This window comes from Saccopteryx leptura, chromosome 2 (genome assembly GCF_036850995.1).
Source record: "Saccopteryx leptura isolate mSacLep1 chromosome 2, mSacLep1_pri_phased_curated, whole genome shotgun sequence".
NCBI classification, from domain to species: Eukaryota; Metazoa; Chordata; class Mammalia; order Chiroptera; family Emballonuridae; genus Saccopteryx; species Saccopteryx leptura.
This window is the reverse complement of record NC_089504.1, coordinates 34,826,020-34,840,765: the sequence shown is the minus strand read 5'-3', so window position 1 is coordinate 34,840,765 and position 14,746 is coordinate 34,826,020. Positions and strand designations below refer to the sequence as shown.

The 14,746-nt window shown below is 39.2% G+C and overlaps 1 protein-coding gene across 2 annotated transcripts in view; it reads left to right on the top strand.

Moving 5' to 3' along the window:
* Nucleotides 1-14,746, top strand: part of NCBP1 (nuclear cap binding protein subunit 1) — a 41,478-nt gene extending 26,732 nt beyond the window's left edge. For both annotated transcript variants that reach the window (XM_066367596.1, XM_066367597.1), the window contains 9 exons: nt 636-739; nt 3,576-3,698; nt 4,876-4,978; nt 5,816-5,909; nt 6,587-6,690; nt 8,951-9,065; nt 12,049-12,177; nt 12,578-12,691; nt 14,232-14,746. In XM_066367596.1, coding sequence (XP_066223693.1) covers nt 636-739; nt 3,576-3,698; nt 4,876-4,978; nt 5,816-5,909; nt 6,587-6,690; nt 8,951-9,065; nt 12,049-12,177; nt 12,578-12,691; nt 14,232-14,345 — 1,000 coding nt within the window. In that variant the 3' untranslated portion in view covers nt 14,346-14,746. The remainder of the gene's footprint in view (nt 1-635; nt 740-3,575; nt 3,699-4,875; nt 4,979-5,815; nt 5,910-6,586; nt 6,691-8,950; nt 9,066-12,048; nt 12,178-12,577; nt 12,692-14,231) is intronic.

Genomic DNA, 14,746 nt, shown 5'->3' with positions numbered 1-14,746 from the left:
ATCAGCATACAGCCCCCCATATCAGGAACTCGGCCGTGGTACAGTAGTACTACCACATAATCCGTGGATGCTGCTGAAATTTTGCCAGCCATCCCAGCAATGTCTTTTCCTATCCAGGAACATGTGTAGCATTTAGTTGTCATTATCTTCAGATTCTTAAGCCTTGAGCAGTTGTTATTCTATTTTTCATGTCCTTAACAGTTTTGAAGACTAAGCCCACTTTCTTGGGTCACCGTGCTGTGTCCTTGTGACCAGACTCAGGTCTTATGCTGTTGGTGCTTTTCTCAGTGCATCACACTGGGAGGCACAAGGCTCCCACCACTGGAGATAGTAACCTGAATACTGGCCATGTCAGTGTCTTCCAGCTTCTCCACCTAAGCTTACCATTTTTTCCTTCATAATTGATTATTTTGTAGGCAATTTCTGAGGTTACATTCTTCCTGTTCATTAAACTTCCACTGACAACTTCTTTTACTTGCCACCATTATGATGATTGCAAAGTAATGTTTCTCTTTTTCCATTATTGCTTCTTTTATTAGGTGGCAATCTACTGTGAGGGTGTTGGAGAGTGTGAGTTTCTGGGTAAGAATGGGACTGGTGAATGATATTTTCTGAGACTCTTATTTGTATTGTAGGTTGTCTTACCATCAGTGTATATTAGATGTTGTTCCTCCTACCTTCTCAGCTCTGTGTCCTGCAAACCCAACCTGCATTTACAAGTATGGAGATGAAAGTAGCAGTAAGTAATAAAATGTAACAATGCAAGTGCTCTCTGACATCAGTTATTTTAAGAAGGAAAAAGTGAACTTTTTCTTGGGCTTATATTTTCTCTATTTGAAAGGTGATCTGTTTCTAGCCACTATTGTCTTATTTACCCTGTCATCATTTTGAAGATTCATTGTGATATACTTAGTTATTACTGCTAAATTTTTTTCTTTTAATATTGGTTAATATGTTATAGTCATGACATTATTTTAAATATGCTGCAAAGCACAGCAAGATGAACTTATGGCCAGAACTTACTAAGATGGGGATGATAATTTGTCATGATGGTGAAGATTGATTATCAGCTGATACCAGTTCAGTGTGAGAACACAGGTGTACATAGACTAGATTTACATGGAGGTTGCATGATAATTGGGTGTGCCATTTTATGCTTTACACTTAATGAAGGTAAGGCGTACACTAGTGGTCACTGGTTGAGAGTTAGGGGTGAAGTTTTTCCAAGTGAGTCTTTTCAAATGGCACTGAACATGGCTCCTCCACGAGCTTTCCATTTCCATTTTATCTTGTGTAGGTTCTCTGTGTTTGGAAACTTGCCTTCTCATACTGCTCTCCTGGTTCTTCACCTACACCTCAGACAGACTACGCCTGTTTTCCTTGAAATGAGCTCAGTTGGTCCTATTGCTAAGTGTATTTCCAATATTATGTCACTTAAACCTTAAAACAACTCTGAGAAATGGATATGTTTATTATACCAAGTTAACAACGAGGAAAGGGCTTTAATGAGCGAGAGTGTGATTGCTTCTGAATGTTAGGGCCCAGGTTCACACCAGGTTTACTGACTGAGCAGCCATGCTCTTGACCACTGTGCTTTCCTGGAAGAGCAGTGCTTGGTGCGGCACTTAGGGAGTGCCTAGTTGTATTTTTATTTATTTTTTGAGACAGAGAGAGGGACAGAAAGGGAGAGAAATGAGAAGCACCAATTCTTCATTGCAGCTCCTTAGTCTCCTTGGTTGTTGATTGATTGCTTTCTCATATGTGCCTTGACCAGGGGGCTCCAGCAGAATGAGTGACCCCTTGCTCAAGCCAGCAACCTTGGCCTCAAACCAGTGATGATAGAGTCATGTCCATGATCCCATGCTCAAGCCGATGAGGCCGCACAAACACCAGTGACCTTGGGGTTTTGAACCTGGGTCCTCTGCGTACCAGTCCGACACTATTCACTGTGCCACTGCCCAGTCAGGCAGGAGTGCCTAGTTTTCAGTCCTGCCTTGTGCTGCCTCAGAGTCATAAGATACAGTCTTTGATACCAAGAAGCTCAGGCTTTTGTTGACACTGAGCTTCCTTTTTTCCCATAGAAACAACTCAGTCTAATATTTAAGGCCCTCTTTTAAGAGTTGTTCTTGGCTTGTTATTTGTCAGTTCTTCCCCCATGAACCTCTGCTCTAGCTAGGCCCACTTTCTTGTTTATTTTTTCCATCCTCCTGGCTCTTGGTTTTGCCTTTGTGCCTTTGTGTTACGCGAGGCTGGACAGCCCTTTCTGTCTCCAGTCCCTGCTTTCTTTCTAGTGTCTAGTCACACCTCCACAGCTGTAAATATTTTTTAACCTTAAGCAAGCCACTTCTGTGTTGCTCTCTGGCTACTTCCTTTCTGAATATTTTGGTTCCCCAGCTAGAATATAGACTCCTCAGTGGCAGGGATTCCTTTCTTTTTTTTTGTCACTTAGTTTCTTTCTCACTTTCAAGGAAAAGCACAAAGTACGTGTGACCTATTGTAATTGAATTTATTCATTTCCAGTACTTAGTAACTCATATTCCAAGTCAGAATTGCCTTTATTACCTTTGTCTGCCTTACATTAAAAGTGGATTGCGGCCCTGGCCGGTTGGCTCAGCGGTAGAGCGTTGGCCTGGCGTGCGGAAGTCCCGGTTTTGATTCTCGGCCAGGGCACACAGATGCAAATGAGCGCTTCTCCACCCCTCCCCCTCTCCTTCCTCTCTGTCTCTCTCTTCCCCTCCTGCAGCCAAGGCTCCATTGGAGCAAAGTTGGCCCAGGTGCTGAGAATGGCTCCATGGCCTCTGCCTCAGGTGCTGGAATGGCTCTGGTTGCAACAGAGCGATGCCCCAGATGGGCAGAGCATCACCCCCTGGTGGGCATGCCAGGTGGATCCCGGTTGGGCACATGCGGGAGTCTATCTGACTGCCTCCCGGTTTCCAACTTCAGAAAAATAAAAAATAAAAAAAAGGTGGATTGCTCTGGTGAGGCCTTGCAGGATATACTAGCACAGATTTTCTACAGCAAGGACTTGACAGACTGACCAACAGTACACACGTGGAGTCACAGCACATGAGCCTCAGACTTACAGATGGACTGGAAAAGCAAAGCAATTGTCTTAAGTTGGCAGCCTTCACCTTGTTCAGATTCAAACTCAGTTTCTACTGTCTCAGAAAAGGAAGAAGAAAGAGGAACTGGCAAAAATGAAAGAGATAAATTGATTCTCAGCGTTTTGCTTATAAAAACCTAGGGATTTAAGGACTGTCAAAGGACAATGCACTATATTCACATTTCCGTTCACCCCCATCCCTGAAGATCAGCACCCCTTGTACTGTAAATTTCAATTAGCAAAGTGCTCTTAGGAAGTATTGAAGTGAGAATTATGCCTTATTTTAGGTGAAAAGCCATTGACCTATTAAATGAAACTTTCATATGTGGTTATCTTTGTACAGATTAAATACTGATCTTGGGGTAAAGAGTATTCTATTTTGAAAGAAAGGGATTTTTTAAATTTCTCAGTCTATAACTTTTGGCAAGAATAGTCTTAAACTGATCTAATCACCGCCCTATTCTGTGCTTAGGTTCCCTCCCTGGACATTCGGTTGCCCTCTGTTTAGCTGTTGCCTTTAAAAGTAAAGCAACCAATGGTGAAATCTTCAGCATTCTGAAAGATGTACCAAATCCTAACCAGGATGACGATGATGGTAAGGGAATTAACTATTTCTTGAGTGTAACTACATATGGGCCAGGTTAGATTGTAAACATAACTGGCAACACGAGTGCCTCCTGAGTCTCTTTGGATGCTTACAAAGTGATGTATTCCTTTGGGCTATTTAGCCTGCAAGTTCCTAGAACAGAGGTATTTTCTCCCTTATGTAAAAAGACATCCTAACATCCTTATGGAATAGCTTGCATTAAGTATATGAACAAAGTCAAATATACTGTTAACACTAAAAGATTTTTAAGCATTCCCAGCTTTCAGTAGAGAGATTCCTGAACAGAAAGACTTGGTGTATTATAAAGTTGGATATTTTCTCCAAATTAAGCTATTATAATGGTGTTTGATGTTGACTGAGTACGTACCATGGAATTCCAACAAAAAACAACAACTAGGTTTTAGGGAGTTGAGGTAAGAGTGGGAAAATTGGCAAGGTAATTTATAAGTTTACTTGAATCAGTAAATGGATAAGACAAGAGATGAGAGGGACTTGCCTGATCACATATAAACTATATCTTGAACACTATAGTAACTAAAACAGTGTGGTACTGACATAAAAAGAGACAAATTGGCAAGTCTAATGGGACAACTGGGTAACCATTTTGAGGGGAAATTTTTTTTTGTTAGATATATATACATAAGGACATGTGCATAAAAAGGGGCTTAATCAAAACAAAACATTAAGGTCTTTGTATTATTTATTACTGGGATTTTGTTTGGATTTTTCTAAGACATTTAGGATTTTAGAGAAAATGTAATTAGAAAGCTTAAGTCAAAGTGATGGTATTAAATTTAGACATTTGAAGATATAGACTTAAGTGTTTGGGGCTTACTTTATTTTTTTTTTCTATTAATATATTTATCTTTGCCACCATATAGAGAGATATGAATAATGGAAATCTATGTGGTATTTGTAAAAAACATGGATCATATAGAAGAATTACAGAAGCACCCAGAAATTGAGGAATTAAGATTATGCTTAGTTTTATATTGAGTAATTGAAATCAGTGGTGGTCTTGATCGTCTTTTAGTACTCAAAGATGTTACGTGAATTGTCTCACTTAATATTTGGATGTGAGCATGCCATCTGTTTAGCATTCCAGGTGAGGGACCAAGGAATTGTATACGTTTTCCTAACTCTTTTATGGGGGAATATTTTTCAGATGAAGGATTCAGCTTTAACCCATTAAAAATTGAGGTCTTTGTGCAGACTCTGCTACACTTGGCAGCCAAGTCATTCAGCCACTCCTTCAGTGCTCTTGCAAAGTAAGTGCAACAAGAACCAACACCCTTTCTTTAGGTTTTAGAAGTTTGCTTGAATATCAACAGTATAGCCATTTTTACCTGAAATTGTTGAATAGGAAGATGTTAACAGTCTTATGATATAACTTGATACAGTGTGTTTGGTATGTGATAGCTAAAATCTCTGTCCTGTGGCTTCCATCATCTGCATGTACAGTATGCATATATACATGGAAGGGGTATTTTTTTATGTAGACTTTTAGAGAAACCAGTGAAAAACTTGGGTCCATAAGACAGTCATATATAGTATATAGTATATAGTCAAGAAGCTCCCACCATCTATACATCTTCCTAAAGGAAGTTAAGCAGAAATGAAAGCCAACTACATTTTGGAAGCCACTTTAAAGGTTGGCATCTAAAGACAGCTTTTAACTGGTCAGGCAGTTTAAAGAAGAAAGAACATACAGATATTCCTCCAGTCAAGCAGAGAAACTTTGGCTCCCCACCTCATCTCAACTTCAAGTCTCTGTATTACTTGCAGGGTTCCCACAGGGTAAGTCACACAAAATGCATTACCTGTGTTTGGAGCTGGTTCCTTAGCCTTCACTTATTCTTAGATAACACAGTAAATTGTAGTCCTGGGCTAACAATAGTTTACTGTAAATCTCTTAGGATTTTGTGACAAATTCCATACAGACTATGAATTTCTACTCATACCTTTTATATCCTTAATGGTTAACATCTGGTTATTTTGCATTTATATATTGCACTGTAAATTGAGTAATAGAGTAATACTGAAAGGGTTTTGAAACATTAAAATGCTTAAGGTTTTATGAGGTGTTTTTTCCTCCGCTACCAAAGGTTTCATGAAGTCTTCAAAACCCTAGCTGAAAGTGATGAAGGAAAGCTACACATTCTAAGAGTTATGTTTGAGGTCTGGAGGAACCATCCACAGGTAAAAGCTATTTAATTAGATGTGTTGAGGCTCTGACTGTATCGATATAAAAATAAGGCTATTACCATTGTTATAGTTTGTAAAACATGAAGTTTGTTTATAGAGTGGTTTTTAAATCTATAATTTTTAATACTGTGGAATTAATGATGTTTGGTGTTTCTTTTTTAAAGAACAAGTATGATTTGGTTTCAAACTATACTATTAACATTTTAACTAGTAAGAATAATTGTTGCTTAAAGAGTCTACCACTTGGGTAGGAAATAATTATGTAGTTTATCTAATTTCTGAAAATACGCCCCACATTTCTCAATCTTCAACATATCGTTTTCATACCATGTTATAAAAAGGCATTTAAATATCAGAATACATATAAGACTTTTTATAATAAAACACATATTTAAATTTTAGAATTCATTGGAAATTATATAATTCTGTAGGTATAGTCTAAAATATTTTTAAAAGTTTGTGTTATCATTCAGAGTTTTTCTTTTTGCTCAGTCTTCATTGGTGTTAAATATTCTTAGAGAAAGTACCAGAGCCAAGCACAGAGCAATAATTCTTAAGGCCTAATGGTCAAACTAATTGAAAGCGAGTCTCACTACTCTATTATACTTTTGTAGCAGTGGGATTATTATGGCCATGCGTGAGTGTGATTTACCTTGTCGTCTCTTCACTAGATGATTGCTGTACTCGTGGATAAGATGATTCGTACACAGATTGTTGACTGTGCTGCAGTAGCAAATTGGATCTTCTCTCCAGAACTGTCTCGTGATTTTACTAGGTAACAGGAATTATTTTAAGGTTCATATTCTCTAAGAATTGGTTTTCGTGTGGTCTCTTATACATGAGCTCCAAATTTTGATCAAAACCAGGTTGATAGTAACATATACTGATGTTACGGTCTGGTAGGATTATACCTGGACAGTGGTAATACAGCCAGTCAGGTTGCAGGACCTTCTAGGGACACACATGTAAGTTGAATCAGGACTCAAATCAGTCAAGTAGAAATGCTGCTGAGGATCAAGATCAGTGATTTTAAACCTTTTTGCACTTGGGGACCAGTGAAAATAGAAGGATTTTGGAGACTGCCAAGGCAGAAATTATCCTGAGCATAAGCAAATTTGATTAAGATCATTGGGTTCATAGTCTTCATAAAGCAGGGTACTCTTACAGACTCACAGACTGACACAAAATTTCTAGCATTCCCATCTGTGGAGCGGCAGTTGGAAACACTGATCTAGACTATTAGGAGAGAAGATCAGGCCATGTGTCAGGGTCTTGGCTAGATAATGGGACATGGAAAAGAATTCCAGCTCCTTTGGAACCTGGAATGCACACTGGGATAGAAACTAGGAGAAACCAAGCACAATAGGTTAAGTACACATCCTTGGAGAGGTTGAAGGAAGCCTGTCTGGCACCCAGATGCCTATGAGGGATGGAGGTCACACCTTAGTCATAAGAATCATAGACCTAATGCAGAGAATTCATTTGAGACCCATTCCCCCTAAATGAAAGAGACTTTTCATTAAGTTTGGTTTTTATTCATGTGGTTGAGTCCCCAGTTTTTTAAGTGATCAGGACTAGGAGAGCAGGAGTGGACACAAAATAGGAAAGAAGGGAGAATTACTTGCAAAGACGTACACATCTGTCACAAATCTCACAAGCTTTTATCCTCTTCCTTGTGTCCTTTACTGGCAGAAGACACTGGTCTGAAATAAACTGAGTCCTTAGGGTGAAATGGTGTGAACTAAGGTTATCATACTGGCTAAGTTGGCATTCACAAATGAAAGCAACATAAAGACATTCTCAGATTTGCAAACTCAGAAAACTGGCCACCCAAGTATGTGTTAGCCCAGTGGTCGGCAAACTGCGGTTCGCAAGCCACATGTGACTCTTTGGCCCCTTGAGTGTGGCTTTTCCACAAAATACCACGTGCGGGCGCTACCAAGATAAGGAATGTACCTACTTATGTAGTTTAAGTTTAAAAAATTTGGCTCTCAAAAAAAATTTCAATCATTATACTGTTGATATTTGGCTCTGTTGACTAATGAGTTTGCCGACTACTATGTTAGCCATTATCCTGAGTGATTTACATTTGCAGTTATGTACTCCTCACTGCTCCACTGTAGAGGGTGACATTGTCCTCTGTATTTTACAAAGCAGAAAGAAGTTGCAGAGTGCTAAGTGCAGAGCTAGAATGGACACATTGCTCAGTAACTCCTGTTCTTCACCAAGCTCAGCTTCTCACTCTGCAGTGTTCTCTGAACACCCCTTCCAAAGTTAAAGTACTCTGTACTTTTATCCCATCTGCTGACATTCTAAACTTTGAGTTTTATAAACAGATTGGTTTACTGTTGGTTACTTAAACTGTCATCCAAGTCAAAATTTGTAGAAGGAAATATTCTTCTGTGCTATAATTCAGGAGTGCCTACTCTGTAGACAGAAAAGTGAAGCTGCTTAAAAAAAAATAAATCATTAATGTAACAAACATTTTAAAGCATCTGCAAAACGATCCTGGTACTTCAGCAATTTGCTGATAAGGTAGCTGATATAAAAATATCTCATTCTTAAAAGTCCAGCAGTTTATTGCTATTATCAACTAATGAGTTACATTCCAAGAGAATTAGTTGAGTATGTGCTAAATATATAAAGCATATAAAATGAGCCTTAAATTAGGTTTTTCCATTTTGAGAAAATTCCAGTACTTGGTGTTTAAATAAGAGAACATGTAATTTTGTTCTTGTTTCTTCTGGTTGGCCATTTCAATTCAATGAATATGTACTACACATCCCTTCAGTTGTGTGTAGTAGGTGATGGAAATAGGAAAAAATGACAAGGATCCAGTATTCCCTTCAGGAAGCCTCACCTGAGTCTCATGGGTAAAGATAGAAGCTTAAATGCTGATGGCGATATGACTAATTCTGCCTGAACAGTGAAAGGCTACATCAGACCTTAAGAGCGAATAGGTTATGAAAGTTGAGCAGTCTTATTTCCTATGAGTATAGTTTAACATACAGTAACCAAATTCTATTTTACTTTAGATTGTTTGTTTGGGAAATCTTACACTCCACAATTCGTAAGATGAACAAACATGTTCTGAAGATCCAGAAAGAGCTGGAAGAAGCTAAAGAAAAACTCACAAAGCAACACAAACGGGTAAGTTGTTTCAATTCATGAATGGCCAAAGAAAGCATATCAGAAACTCGAGACTATTCAGAGTTCATTACCTGTATGGGAACTTATTTTTCTGTGTTCAGATTATGCAGAGCTGTTTGTAGACGTGGAGGAAGAGGAAGAACATGGGGGTTTGTTGCTCTCTACTGTTTTGCATGGTGAACCTGTTAAGGAAGCCACAAACCTTACTTTTCCATAGTACACCATCTCTGGATCCATTTCAGGCTTGTCATTCCCAGATGGGAAGAGGACAGTGAAAGAGAACAGCTCTGTTTCTATAACGTTTCTGTGGCTAGAGGGGAGGCGGGAGAAGACTGTTGGTGTCATTGCTTCACCCGTCCTGGGGGGAGGCGAGGCAGTCTTTGCCAGGTTCACAGTGTACTTCTCATATTAATTAGAAATCTAGTGCTTTGCCACTTTGGGGGGAGGCAGTGAGCTGGCTGTATTCTGTGATTTAGCATAGTAATGCTGGTTTTCTTCATGACAGTCTTTTCCAGTATTATACAAGTTTACCAGAGTAGAAGGTGAAAACAAGTTTAATAGTCTTACACAAACCTATAGCAAGTGCAAATGCTGTTAGTCTCTATATAGACATGTATTATGTAGTTACGCTCTCACAGACCTAAAACGCTGCAACATAAATAATGTCATCCCCATTTTATACAACTACAAAATGAGGCTCAGAGAAGTTAAATAACTTGCTAAAGGTTCCATGGCTTACAAGTGATAGATAGGGCTAGGATCTGCCCAGATCTGTCCAAGTCCAGGAACTTTTCCTCCTGCCACACCACTTTTTATGGATTTGTGGTGTCCAACACGATAACCACTAGCCCCTTAGAACTTTAACTAAAATTAAGTACAATTTAAAATTCAGTTATTAGTCACACTAGTGACATTTTGAGTGCTCAATAAGCATGTGTATCTAGTGACTATTGCGACAGGCAGTACAGATTTATGTCACATTTCCCTCCCTGCAGAACAGTGTATTAGGTACTGGTACACTAGAACTTGGCCTTAGTGTGGTGTTACGAAAATATAAATAATGTGCCAAGTTGCCTAGAACATAATAAGGCAGACCCCATTACAGGTGTGTTAGAGATAAAAGCAGAATTTTGTAAAAATGGGTGGTTCTGATAATTTTGTTTCAAGAGTAAAAGAGGCTATCATAGATGGGGCTTTACCAATAGTTGCTATCTAGAAAAAAATGGGCTTTCTAGGTTTGGTGACACCTACTTTCTTGCTACAAGAACCTTGGTATATAACACCTAGGATCAGGTTCTGGCTCTGCCACTGGCCGGCTATGTGACACTGGAAAAGTCATGGGACCTCTGAGCCTCCTTTATCTGGAAAGTCTTTTCTTCTGTCTTTAAAATAACATCATCTAAGCAAATGCTCTAAGTTCTTCACAGTGCACTGGGAGGGAATTGATGAACTTTAACAGAGGTACATTGAGCCCATATTGCCAGCAGAGTCTTAAACAGTCTACTGTAGCCATTTCTAAATTATTACAGGGTTGAGCAGCCTATGGCTCTTGAGCTACATAAGGACTTGCCAAGTTTTTCTGTGTTGCCCATTAGAATGGAAAATTAGCAAGCTGTCTGTTACTACTCACATGGTCAAATTGATTTCTTAATGACTAAAAAGAAGGCACTGTCGGTTTTTTTATTGGTCATCTACTTTGTGGAATAAAGAGTAGTAGAGTTATAAGAACATCTGTCCTCATTATTTGCAGGTTCTATTTTTAGAAAATTACCCACACACTAAAATTTCTTTGTAATCTTAAAATCAGTACTCACAGTACTTTCCTGGGCACTGGCAGAGCAGTGGAAATTATGAGTTACCAAGTGGACCTGTTCGCAGCCGAAATCGAACAGGGCAACTCTCTGCCTTGTTTCATTTCTCCTACTACTATAAATGTCCATTCCGTGGTGGTATTTAGTGCCATGTTATTTGTGCTTTTTGTTTTCACACTGTGCTGGCCTTTTTGTTGATGTCACTGTTTCAGTCCCAAGCACAGGACTGAATGGCTGTCCAGTGTTCCTAAGCACAAGAAGGTCATGATGTGCCTGACGGGAAAAGAACGTGTCAGATAAACTTCATCCAGGCATGAGTTACAGTGCTACTGGCTGTGTGTTCAACAATATGGATCAACCATATAACCCAGAGGAAGGAAGAGGAACTCACCAATCTGTATATGTGGCTGCTTCATCAAGCACTAAAGTAGCATCTCTAGTGTGTGATAAAGCTATGGAAGAGCAGCAAAATTTACTGATTTATGAATGATGACTGATTTATAAAAAGCTACAGTGGGCAACATTCTTGTGAGACTGAAAGCCAAAGAAATTTAGTCATATTATTGAGGATCAGGAAAATGTTATATCCTCCTCAGCTAGTGTTTTAGTAAAAGAAATACTGTATACAACTATTTGTAAGACATAGTAAATAAGGTGTCTTTAAACAGAAACACACATAAAATAAGGTTATAAACGGTTGATGAAAACAGGACACGAGGCTTCACAAGAACCGAACCCTCTTACTTCCCCTAGGATCAGTGGTTCAGTGTTAACTAATTCAGGGTTCATAGCTACATCAGAGAATACAGCTATGATGAATGACAGGAATCAACTACATTTTCCATGGGGCTCAAAGTTGTTTTCATTTTGACTGGAAGAAAATTATGGTACACATTTCCTCCCTGATTGGGCTATCTTGTTAAAGGTGCAACACACTTCTGCTTTATAGCCAACACTCCCATTGCTCTTATCCAAGACAAGTGCCACTAAACTTCTCTGGCCCTAGGACTTCCGGGTGTATGTGTGTGTGTGTTTGGTGGAGTACTTGCCCTGTGGATTGCAAGTCTTCAAATAGTATTTGGCCAGACAGAACAAAATATTTCCTTTTACTTGGGATTAAATACACTGGAATTCTAAGTGGCATTTTCCTTTTGTTCCTCTATGTTCTGTAGAGAAGTGACGATGATGACAGAAGCAGTGACAGGAAGGTTAGGGCTATTGAGGAGCAAATAGAAAGACTGCAGGAAAAGGTGGAATCTGCTCAGAGTGAACAGAAGAACCTCTTCCTTGTCATATTTCAGGTAATTTGGCTTGGGACATTAACATATATAAAAGTATAGTGTATTGCTTTTAATCAAAAATGTTATTTTTAGTTAGTTTTTAAAAATTGGTTATGTTTATGTTATGATTCCCAGTTGTGATCATTTAGATGACTATTTTCCTTCCTGAACATTTTTGTGTATTAAGTCCTCTTAACATTTCTGATTATGTACTAGCTAAGTAATCTAGACAAAGGTCTTCACATATTGCCAAAAAGTATATGCAAACTCACTTGATTTGGTGTACCTTTCTAGACAGTATTTATTGAATTATGAAAGACAGTGGATCAAACAATACCTTTGATATCCCTTGGTCAAAAGTGTGATTGTTTCTGAAGAATTCACTCTCTAAAACATCTTTAACTTTGTGCCTCCTTTGCAGCGCTTTATCATGATCTTGACCGAGCACTTAGTACGATGTGAGACTGATGGGACCAGCGTATTAACACCATGGTATAAGAACTGTATAGAAAGGCTCCAGCAGATCTTCTTACAGGTGTGTGGGAACTTTGATTAGATAATGAACATCACTATTCTAACTGCAAAGCTATTCCATTTTTAAAAATCATCAAATTTGTTATGAGGTTATCCGTTTGCTCCTATTGTTGCTCATTAGACTATTTAGGCTTGAATTGGTTTTTATCACTCCTAATTGCCATTCTCTTTGCTAGGAAGCCTAGCTATATTACAGAATGCTAAGAGAACAGTAATTACTTTAACAAAGGTTCTCAAAATCTAATGTTCACATGACAGACAATGCCCCCAGAATCAAGGTTATGTTAAAGGTTTGTAAGAGAGTGGAATTCTTTGTATTTTCAGAAACTAAGAGCCCAAACCCTCACTTATCCCAGAAAAGTTATTAAATTAGAAGTCTTAAAAGCAAAGAAAGTTCTTTAAGCCTCCAAATAAAAATGTAGATTTAGTTACTGCCAATTTAAACAGCCCCTAGTTCTTCAGGGATCTCTGAGTATATTCAAGTTATATAGATTATTCCATTTTCTGACTTTGTGTGTGTGTGTGTTTTTCTTAAGTTGGAAATGGGGAGGCAGTCAGATTCCTGCGTGCACCCGACTGGGATTCACCGGCATGCCCACCAGGGGGCGATGCTCTGCCCATCTGGGGCGTTGCTCCGTTGCAACCAGAGCCATTCTAGCACCTGAGGCAGAGGCCATAGAGCCATCCTCAGCGCCCGGGCCAACTTTTGCTCCAATGGAGCCTTGGCTGCAGGAGGGGAAGAGAGAGTCAGAGAGGAAGGGGGGGGGGGTAGAGAAGCAGATGGGCGCTTCTCCTGTGTGCCCTGGCCGGGAATCGAACCCGGGACTCCTGCATGCCAGGCCGACGCTCTACCACTAAGCCAACCAGCCAGAGCCTAGACATTTTTTTTCCATGTAAGCTCAGCAAGTCTGATTTCCAATAGGACAGATGAGCTATTTTTAAAAGATGAATGAGGTTTGAGTTTATTATGTGAAATACTTAATAGATCACTGGCTAATTAAATTTTTATCTTTTGAAAAGAGATTGTTTTAACACTAACCAAAAATAAAAAGATTCCAAAATTATTTTTCTTACATTTCGGGGACCATGGTTTTAACCATAACAGTAGCGGTTGTACTATTCATTTCTATTTATAACATGTACCACCTTTCCTTTTCAAAACAAAAAATCTTCCTAGTTCAGTCCCTGGTGGGCTACTTTTACAGTTATACTTGTGTTTTGTCCTCATTAGGGGAGAGACCCAGCTTAGCCTAGTCTAATAGTGGGAGCAGCAGGCACTGCCTTGAAGCAGGAGCTGTGTTTACATAGAAGCTGGTCAGGTTTTTCTTTGTTATTCAACATCCCATTCCCCCCTCATTTCCCTCTACATTTTCTTTATGTTGAGGCTTTTCAGGGGCCATCATTCCCATCAGCATAACCATCCTCCCCCCCCATGCCTCTTCCCATCATTCCTCATTGTGGGTGGGGCTGCTGAGGGGAATGATGTGCAGAATTGCTTAGGTGCTTTTTCCTGACCTAAACACCCCCTTTTGTGTCCACAGCATCACCAGATCATCCAGCAGTACATGGTGACCCTGGAGAACCTGCTCTTCACTGCTGAGTTAGACCCTCACATCCTGGCTGTGTTCCAGCAGTTCTGTGCCCTGCAGGCCTAAGGGTCATTTCCCCCCTTATGTCAAGATTGTTTTTAATATCTCAAAATAATTTGTCTTATTTTTGATGGTTTGAATGCTTGCTTTCTGTAGCATCGTTTCACTTTCTAAAGAAAACGGAGGACAGTGAATATGCATTCACTGTAATTGCCCCTACAAAGCAAATATTCCCAATGACAATGTGACGATGACCATAGGATGTATTATATATGTGACAGATACAACTTTTCTGGTAATTTTTTTTCCTTAAGGCACAAAAGATAACTGATTTGAGGTATGTGAACACTAGAGGTCAAGCTTACAAAGTAGTATATAAAACCGATGGGATTATTACCAAGTAGCATAGCTTTTCACAGCTCATGGGTAACCTAACATGGCTAAAATAAAACAAAAAAATTTTTTTT